Source organism: Mus caroli, chromosome 4 (assembly GCF_900094665.2).
Source record: "Mus caroli chromosome 4, CAROLI_EIJ_v1.1, whole genome shotgun sequence".
NCBI classification, from domain to species: domain Eukaryota; kingdom Metazoa; phylum Chordata; class Mammalia; order Rodentia; family Muridae; genus Mus; species Mus caroli.
Genome location: NC_034573.1, coordinates 109,949,331 through 109,958,980, shown reverse-complemented (window position 1 = coordinate 109,958,980; position 9,650 = coordinate 109,949,331). Strand labels below are relative to the sequence as shown.

The 9,650-nt window shown below is 45.2% G+C and overlaps 1 protein-coding gene across 2 annotated transcripts in view; it reads left to right on the top strand.

The window, feature by feature from the left end:
* Ccdc30 (coiled-coil domain containing 30) overlaps window positions 1-9,650 on the top strand; it is an 87,590-nt gene that overhangs the window by 9,196 nt on the left and 68,744 nt on the right. For both annotated transcript variants that reach the window (XM_021159855.1, XM_021159854.1), the window contains exons 2-4: window positions 2,540-2,730; window positions 5,552-5,705; window positions 8,406-8,477. In XM_021159855.1, coding sequence (XP_021015514.1) covers window positions 2,566-2,730; window positions 5,552-5,705; window positions 8,406-8,477 — 391 coding nt within the window. In that variant the 5' untranslated portion in view covers window positions 2,540-2,565. The remainder of the gene's footprint in view (window positions 1-2,539; window positions 2,731-5,551; window positions 5,706-8,405; window positions 8,478-9,650) is intronic.

Below are 9,650 nucleotides of genomic sequence, written 5' to 3'. Positions count from 1 at the left end.
TGGCCTCGAACTCAGAAATCCGCCTGCCTCTGCCTCCCGAGTGCTGGGATTAAAGGCGTGCACCACCACGCCCGGCTCATAAATTTTTAATTTTTAGGATTTAATTGGTTATCGTTGTGTATGTGATGTGTGTTAGTGCAGATGTCCATTCGCCTCTTGCCTCTATAGAACAATTCTTGTGCTTTGTGCTAGAAAATCAGCATAGACAGACTTGAGGTGCAGTAGGGGTACAAACGATAGGCTAATGGCGCACAATTAGGAGAGAGTGTGAGACTGCGGTCTAATTCTACAGAGAATGGAAGCATGGGCGACAGCTGGGCTGCAGGGAGGCTTCACTGGACATGCGCAGACACTAGACACCAAGCCTTGCTGGCCAGCCCTGGTTGGCTTTGGAGGGAGGCGCAGGAGATGGAGAGTCATGAGGAAATGAACCAGGGCTTTGCTCAGCAGCTAAAGCAGAAGCAGAGAAGAGCAGAGAGGCCGGGCGGTGGTGGCGCACGCCTTTAATCTCCGCACTTGGGAGGCAGAGGTAGGTGGATTTCTGAGTTTGAGGCCAGCCTGCTCTACAAAGTGAGTTCCAGTGTTCCAGTGGTTTTTCGAGACAGGGTTTCTCTGTATAGCCCTGGCTGTCCTGGAACTCACTTTGTAGACCAGGCTGGCCTCAAACTCAGAAGTCTGCCTGTCTCTGCCTCCGAAGTGCCGAGATTAAAGGCGAGCGCCACCACCTCCCGGCTTTTATATTCTGTTTTAAAAACATCATGTATCCTCTTGTGTGTCTGCTTCAGCAAAACATCCTTTCATTTGTCTGCCCCAGCAAAACATCATATGACATAGCTGAATTTCCAGAGAAATGAGAAATTACCACTTCAAGCCGCGGTGGCAATGAAGTACTTATAGAGTGGGAGCTGCTCCCCGCTGTTACTGCTGTTCCTGTGTGACGGTGAACAGTGATGACCAAAGATTCTCCCACTATATTTCCTTCCTCTTCCTCCCTCCCTCCCTCTCTTCCTTCCTTTTCCTTCCTGCTATCTTCCTTCCCTCCCTCTCTTCCTTCCTCCTTCAATCTCTTCTTCCCTCCTCCTTTCTTTGCCCCCTCTCTTCTTCCCTCCCTCCCTTCTTCCCTCTCTTCCTTCCTCCCTTCCTTTCTCCCACCCTCTCTTCTTTCCTCCTTCTCTTCCTTCATTTCTTCCTTCCTCTTCCTTCCATCCTTCCTTCCTCTTCCTCCCTCCCTCTTTCCATCACTTTCCCTTCACCTTTCCCATTTCTCCTTCCCTTTCTACCCCTTCTTTCCTTTCTTTCTTTTCAAAAGTTTTATTTTTACTTTTGTTTGTGTGTTTGTGTGTGCACGTGTGCCAGTCACATGTCTTTGAGCCCCAATCAAGGCCAGAATAGAGCATCTAAGCTCTATCTAAACTATTGAAAAGGAGTTACAATGTTTGTTGTGTTAGAATTGCCGCTCCTTCATACAGATCACACCAGTCCAGAGCAGTTCTAGTTTGGGGGGGGGGGGGCACGAGTACAAAAAGGGGCAATGAAGAATGAGTGAGAGAAGGTCAGGGGGCTCTGCTTTTTATTTGAGCTGTAATGTAACTGCATGTACTGCTGCACACCAGCTGGGCTTGTTTTTGTTTCTTAAGGAAGAGTTTTATGTAGCCATAGATGGCCTCAAGCTTATTTTGTAGCTAAAGTGGACCTTGCACTCCTATTCTCTCTCACTCTCTGACATGCTAGCACTACACAGGTGTGCCACTATGCCCAGTTATTCCTAGTCTGACAGGTAAGGTGTAGCCCATTAAAGGCATTATTGGGTGATAACATGGTGGTATCCCAGAATACTAAGTCTGACAGAGTTGTGACATGGTGTTTAACAGAAACCAGCACAGGTGAGGGTGGGCAGGTGAATGTATGGCGGTTGCCATGGCAACAGACACAATGGTTCTTTCTTGGTCGCTTAGGAGTGACATCACCATCATTGCTGGAAAACAGAACTCGGGGCCTCTGGATGAGCAGCATTGAGCTATCTCACCAGCCCAGTTTCCTTCTGGGTTTTTTTTTGTTTTGTTTTTTGTTTTGTTTTGTTTTGTTTGTTTTAATACACTGTTGCTATCTTCTGACACACGAGAAGGGGGCATCAGATCCCCATTACAGATGGCTGTGAGCCACTATGTGGGTGCTGGGAATTGAACTCAAGACCTTTGGAAGAGCAGTCAGTGCTCTTAACCACTGAGCCATCTCTCCAGCCCTCCTCCTGTTTTAAAACAAGTTCTCACTATGTAACCCTGCCTAGTCTCAAACTCATGATTCTGCTGCCTCTACTCCTCAAATGTTGGGGTTGGGCGTGTGCTACCATGTCCACTACTCTTATGTTATTGTTCCTGAAAGTTTCCAAATACCCTGGAGGGATGGGGAGAGGAGGAGAATGTCAGGGTTATTTTTATTAATTATTAAGCTCCAAGTAGAAATTTTCTTGGTGTTTTATATAACAATAGTTATTTGCCTACAATTCTTTTTATACTTTTCTGTTATTTCTTCCCAACAGAAGCCCAAACAAGGGAAGCCAACCAAATGTGTCAAGAAGGCTTTTTCAGACTAGCTCTGAGCAGCCCCAGGAAACAGACTGCATGCTCACTGGGAGAGAGGAGGATGCTGGCAGAGGCCCTGGGACTTGTGGGCTCCACACTGGAGTCTCGAAGAGATCCAAGCAGCAGCCTACAGAAAGAACTTCCCCAGGTATTCTAGAATTAACTAGATGACTTAGTGAAAAAGCAGGCCTCCTGAGACCTCATCATTCATCTAGTCAGCCATTCACATAAGTATCAGGAAGCGGATTTACATGCTTCAGAATAAGGCTTTGTATTTGGATGGCCCTCCTCTGCCAGCTGTAAGCATTTGAACATGTCAGGGACCAGCCTTGGCTAGGAGAGGGCTTCTGAGAGAAGGGCTGTTTGAGAGTGGTGAGACAAAAGACTTGAAGTCAGATTGTGGGTTACAAGCCGGTGACCTACGTTCTGCTCCAGAGAGCTTTCCAGCCTGCTTTCTCCTGCTGTTCTAAAAACTCTCCAGATAGCTTGCAAACCAAAAAAGCCCAGTCTTTTATTTTACATATCAATTCAGTCATTACCCCCAGTTCCCTTTTAATTATCCCATGAATCAACATCCCTTGACCCCAGCCCCTTGATTCTTAGAAAAAGACTGCAAGCACAGCAGAGACAATAAGATAGCTGAGTGGGACCCCATTCACTCTGAAATTACCATTCTGACTTTACCTGGACCTAAATCCTTCTGACAAGCTGGCTCAAAGTACAGCTGCCTCTGTTCCTTATTATTTGTGAAGCTCCGCATACAATTCATATTACATCCTTATATTTTGCACAGTTGAGAAATTATATATTTTTGAACTCATGTTTTCAGGGTTCATTCCCACAGCCTTAAGGGCTGTCCTGAAGGTCTCAGCATTCTACAATTGATTTACTGAGACATAGATATGCCCTTGATTCCCAGACTCATGCTCCTGACTTCAGTGGGTATTATCCATCCCAGAAGGAAGGCTCAGAGCAGTACCATCTGCAGCAGAGGAACAGGGGTGGGGGTGGGGCGGCACATCTTGGTGGACCAGGAAGCAAAGAACTAGACCTGAGCAGCTATGTCTTCTCAGACTGTCTACTATTGCCCATGCCCTAAAGGTTCTAAAGCCTCTCATGACAGCACCTAAGCTGGGGAGCAGGTGTTCAGATACCTGAGCATGGGGGGTTGGGGTGGGTAGGGGAGCATTTTACACTTAAACCATATGGTATGCAAGTGTGTGTTGGTGAGTAGAATAAGCTGAAATTATTGTATCCCACTATTGCATAATTATTTTTAAAATTAGGCAATGTGTGTGTGTTGCGTGCATATGGACACGTTTGTGTGCATGTAGAGGCCAGAGATCAGTGTTGGTGTCTTCCTTCCTCTCCACCTTTTGAGGCAGGGTCTCTCACTAAACCTGGAGCTCATTGACTTGGTTAGGCAACTGGTCAGTGTGCTGCAGGGGTGGCCTATGCCCACTGCCAGGCCGGGTTTTAATGTAGGTGCTGAGGATCTGATTATGCTTGCACAGAAGGCAGGATCCTGCTTCTGTTTCTTGATTTTGTTAAGGTGAAATATGAGAAAATCTGGCAGCCTTTGCAAAGAGAACATCAGAATTACCAGGAGCCTGGGCAGCAGCCTAAAAAAAAAAAATACCTTAGTCAAGTAAAAATTAGATCCCTTTGCCTAATTATTGTAGCTAACTATAAGTCAGCTTTTATTCAATTTCTGTCTGAATATATTCAGATATCTTTGTTCCAGGTCTGGAGAGATGGCTCAGTAGTTAAGAGTACTGGCTGTTCTTCCAAAGGACCTGTGTCCAGTTCCCAGCACTCCCATGGTGACTCACAACCACCTGTAACTCCAGTTCCAGGAGTTTCACTCCCCTCTTCTGGCCTCTGGGGGCTCTGCATGCATGTGATGACCATACATATATGCAGGCAAAACACCTATACACACAAAATAAAACTAAAAAAAAAAAAAGATATGTAGATTCATAATATAAGATGGATCAAATTATACATTAAAATATTACAAACATTATAATAAGTTGGGAAAGAGAAAAGGTCACATAAAGGTTGTCTTTATCAAATGGATCAAAATTTTCAACAATGTGTATTACATCTTCTAAAAAAAAATAAAATCACTGAAGCCTGGGCATGTAGCTCAGTGGACAAGTGCTTGCCCTGAATATGCAAAATGTGCTGGGTTTCATCCCCCCCCCCATAGTGAAAAGAATCCTGCGGGGACAGACATTATGGACTTTAATCCAAGACAAAGAGGCTGTGGGATTTCCATGAGTTCCAGACCTACCACAGAACCAAACTAAACCAAACCAAACCAAACAAAACGAGTACATATACTTTGGGGGACTTGGGGAGCATGTAGAGAGATAGCTCTGTGGTTAAGAGTGTGTTCTATTCTTGCAGAGGTCCCGAGTTCAGTTCCCAGCACCCACAATGGGTGGCTCACAACCCCCTCTAACTCCAACTCCAATGGACATCTCTGGCCTCTTCTAAGCACTTGCATGGCTGTGCACACTACCTATCCATGCTGTGCACACTCTAATCCATGATTACAATATTACAAGTAGCTCTTCTTTAAAAGAGTACACAGACTTCGGGGTAATGATCCAAGGAAAGCATCCTGCAAACTATTTGATGCACAATACATATTGGGGGTGACAATACACACTAGAGGCACTGTCCCTCTTTTGTCAGATGGCACTCAAGTGTGTTTACATTTGTTTTTTGTGATCACATAAACCTAATGGTAGTGTTGGGTGGCACCATGTGAAATTGTTTGTACAAGTAAAAACCCTCCTGAAGTGCCCACAATTCTGTTTGGTTCAACTTCATCAGAGACACGCACATGGGTGGAAATGCTGTTTGCTGCCTTTCTCTGCTGTTTTTTGAGATGTGGACAGGAGCCTCGTGTCTGGAGTGTACTTGATGTTGGTGTATTGCTAACTGTAGTTTCCTGTCAGCATCAGGATGAAGACCAGAGTAAAGCTGCAGTGCCTCAGGACTGCCTCCTGAAGGATGTGGAGTGCATAGCACAGAAGCTGGAGGCCTCGCTGGAGGAGATCCACAGGGGAGCCCAGGAGCCACGGGAGGAGGAGAGAGAACAGAGAACATTAGGTGAGCCGTGACTTGAGACGACCATTCCGACTGTGGGGTGATCTGAGAGGATATGCCAAGGGGAAATGACTTAAAGGTGAACATGTAAAAGACTTGTTGCTGCTGTGTCCCCAAGTCTTCAAGAAACACAGGATTGCCTGGCCAGTCCCAAGTGTACAACCCAGGACTGTGTGCCACTCCCACTAGGAGTCCTGGCACCCAGGCCACCCATTTGTTCCTTTAACACCTGTCTTCCTCACCAGAACTAACCACCACTCGACCTGGAATAGCATTTCTGAGTTTTGACCTCATGAATTACCACTTATTTAAAAGTTTGCTTTATTTTATTTTTAATTTATGTGCATGGGTGGTTTGCTTGCCTATATGTCTGTGTATGATGTGTGTGCCTGGTGCCAGAGGAGAATATCTGATCTCTTGAAACCAGAGTTACATACAGACAGTAGTGAGCTGCTGTGTGGGTGCTAGAAATTGAACTTGGGTCTTCTGGACGAGCAGCCAGAGCTCTTAACCCACTGATCCTGAGCCATCTTTCCAACTCCTCATTGTTAAAACAAAATTTTAAAAAATTTTAAATGGCTGGGCATGGTGGTGCAGACCGTGAGTCCCAGAACAGAGGCAGGTAACATTTCTATGAGACTAGAAGCAGGAAGAGGTAAATCTCTGAGTTCGAGGCCAGCCTGGTCTACATGGTGAGTTCCAGGCCAGACAGGACTATACAGAGAGACCCTGTCTCAAAAAAATGAAAAAAAAAAAACAAAACTTTAAGATCACATTAAGGGCTGGAGAAGTGGTCTGGTGGTTAAGAGCACTGGCTGTTCTTTCAGAGGTCCTGAGTTCAATTCCCAGCACACACATGGCAGCTCACACCTGTCTGTAGCTCTAGTTCCAGAGCTTCTGACACCTGCACACAGCTAGACATGCAGATAAGTACCATTGAACACAAACAATAAAAAATTAAAAGAAAATCACATTAAAATTTTATTTTATGTACGCTTTCGATTGTGGGCGACACACCGAGGCACACACAAAGGACAACGTGACGGAATTGGAAAGTTTGCTTCCACCTGTGGGTCACCACCACCACCAGACTCCAGCTGTAGACAGGCTAGTCTGTCCTCTGGGCCGTCTCGCCTGCCATCTCCATTCATTCAGTTTGTTCTCCTGCTTAGTCTCACTCACACCATTTTGTGTAGCAGTCTACTGCCTCGACCGTATCCCACCGATGCCGCAGTGAGCCGTTTGTGCTGACGTGCATTTGTGCTGTTTCCACTTGGGGCTGCTATTAAAATTCTCACTCTGACCACGTGGGTATTTACATCCTTTGGTCTTCCAAAATGCAGTCATGTGCCACTAACTGTGGGGATTCATTCTGGGAAATGGGTCATTGAACAGTTTTCTTGCACGAATCTTAGAGAATGTGCTTACAAAAAACAGAGTTTTGAGCTGCCATGTAGTCTTATAGAGAATGCTTGGGAAATGGCAAGTTTGAAATCAGAGGTCTAGGAGTAAATGTGGGATATGGTAGGAACACTAGAAAGGAATTCAGGAAAGCTTCCAGATAGGCTGTGTTTCTGTAGAGACCCTTCAAAGAGAAGAAAAAAGTATGAAATTTGATCATTATATGGGCCATTTGCTTCTTTTCTTTTCTTTTCCTTTCTTCCTTTCTTTCTTTCTTTCTTTCTTTCTTTCTTTCTTTCTTTCTTTCTTTCTTTCTTTGTTGTTTTTGTTGTTGTTGTTGTTGTTTTGAGACAAGGTCCTGTGTAGGCTGGCCTCGAACTAGAGATCTGCCTGATGCTGGGGTTAAGGGGCTGTACCATAATGCCCAGCTCATTTGCTTTTGGGGGGGTATTTATTTTTATGTATAAATATTTGCATGATGTATTGTTGCAGGAAATATTTAAAAAGAACGTAAAGTTCCCACAATATGCCAGACACCAGTGGGCCATATGGCCCCAGTGGGGTGTTCTCATCTTGGCAGACTGTCTGGCCCGGAGCTCCCGAGATGTCTCCACCTGACTTGCTAAGTTCCTTTGGTGGGTCGTTGCCATGCCAGCCTCATGCAATGACTGCCCACCTCAAGGTTAGCTGTCATAATTTCCAGTTACCCTGTAAAATCAAAACTCTAAAAGCTTATAATTAAACAGTCAGATTTATATATCGATAAATTCTCAATTCACAAGATGCCACACAATCATTTCAGAGCCAATTGATAATTATACAAGCTGCCCACCTAGATTAGATAAGTTACCACAATTCTTCTATCCCTATATGATATTACATCTACCTGTGGCTATGTAAAGCCACGCGGAATCTGAATGGTCCTGTTTCCTGTTTGTCCTCTATCTTTTTCCTACTCCTCTGTGTCACTCCCTGCCTCTGCAACTCTTAGCTCCACCTCCCTTTTTCCTGTCCAATCACAGGCTTCTTGTTATATTAATATTTAAATTAATTGAACAGGGAAAATCCTGCTACAGTGTATGTCTGTGTGCCCCAAGTGCACAAAGCTCGAGGAGGCCAGAAGGAGTGTCAGATCTCCTCGGACTGGACTTACAGACAGTTCACTGCCATGTGGGCTGCGGGAACTGACCCTGAGCCCTCTGGAGGAACACTGAGTCTTCTCCTGTGCTCCTAACCACTGAGCCATTTCTCCAGCCCTTCATTTACGTTTTGTGCATATGTTCTCTTTCTTTTTTCTTTTAGGTGATGCACTTGAGAATGCCCGACTGGAAATAGAAAAACTGAAAGATAATCTGATGAAATTGAAAGAAAGTGGTAAGTCAATAGCATATATAGTAATAATTAATAATAAACCGTACAAGAACACGTATAGTGTAAAATATGAGTTGGGAGCTGGAGACGGGTTCCATGGTTAACACTTAAGGTCTGTGCAGAGGACCTGAGCTTGGTTGCAGCCCCCACATTGGGCAACTCGTGCTCCTGGGGATCCAACACCCTCTTCCGGCCTCTGTGGGTGCTTTGCATGCATGGACACAGACACCCACACATAAACAAAATAAAACATCGCCAATAGAGGCTGGCGAGATGGCTCAGCAAGTAAGAGCACTGACTGCTCTCCCGGAGGTCCTGAGTTCAAATCCCAGCAACCACATGGTGGCTCACAACCATCCATAATGAGATCTGACACCCTTTTCTGGTGCATCTGAAGACAGCAACAGTGTACTTATGTATAATAATAAATAATTCTTAAAAAAAAAAACATCGCCAATAATGAAAATCACAAGTACCACCCTTACAGCCACTGCCACACTTGCCCTTGCCACAGACGTCACTCGCTGCTTACAGAGCAGCCACTGCTCTGCCAGGAACTTTTCATGGTTACCTTTAATCTGCCCAACAAATCAGGTAGGGGATAGTTTCCCCCCTATTTCATAGATAAGGACTCTGAGTCACTGGAAGAGTAACTAAGTTACCATTAACTACAAAAAACATCACAGCTGATATGTGAATCCTTAAATGTCCAATTCCAAAACCTGTCACGAGGACCAAGACCGTGCTGAGGCACTGAAGTGAAGACCCTTGCAATCCATTCAGCAACACCTCGTGTGTGCTCACTGGGAAGCCGATAGCCTTGGAATGGCGTTGAATGAATTGATCTGACACTGTCATGTTTATTTGATGATACTACCAGCAGTTGCAAGATTTAAGTATTTTAGCCGAGCATGGTGGTACACACCTTTAATCCCAGCAATTGGGAGGCAGAGGCAGACGGATTTCTGAGTTCGAGTTCAGCCTAGTCTACAAAGTGAGTTCCAGGACAGCCAGGGCTACACAGAGAAACCCATCTCAAAAAACAACAACGGGCTGGTGAGATGGCTCAGTGGGTAAGAGCACCCGACTGCTCTTCCGAAGGTCCNGAGTTCAAATCCCAGCAACCACATGGTGGCTCACAACCATCCGTAACGAGATCTGACTCCCTCTTCTGGA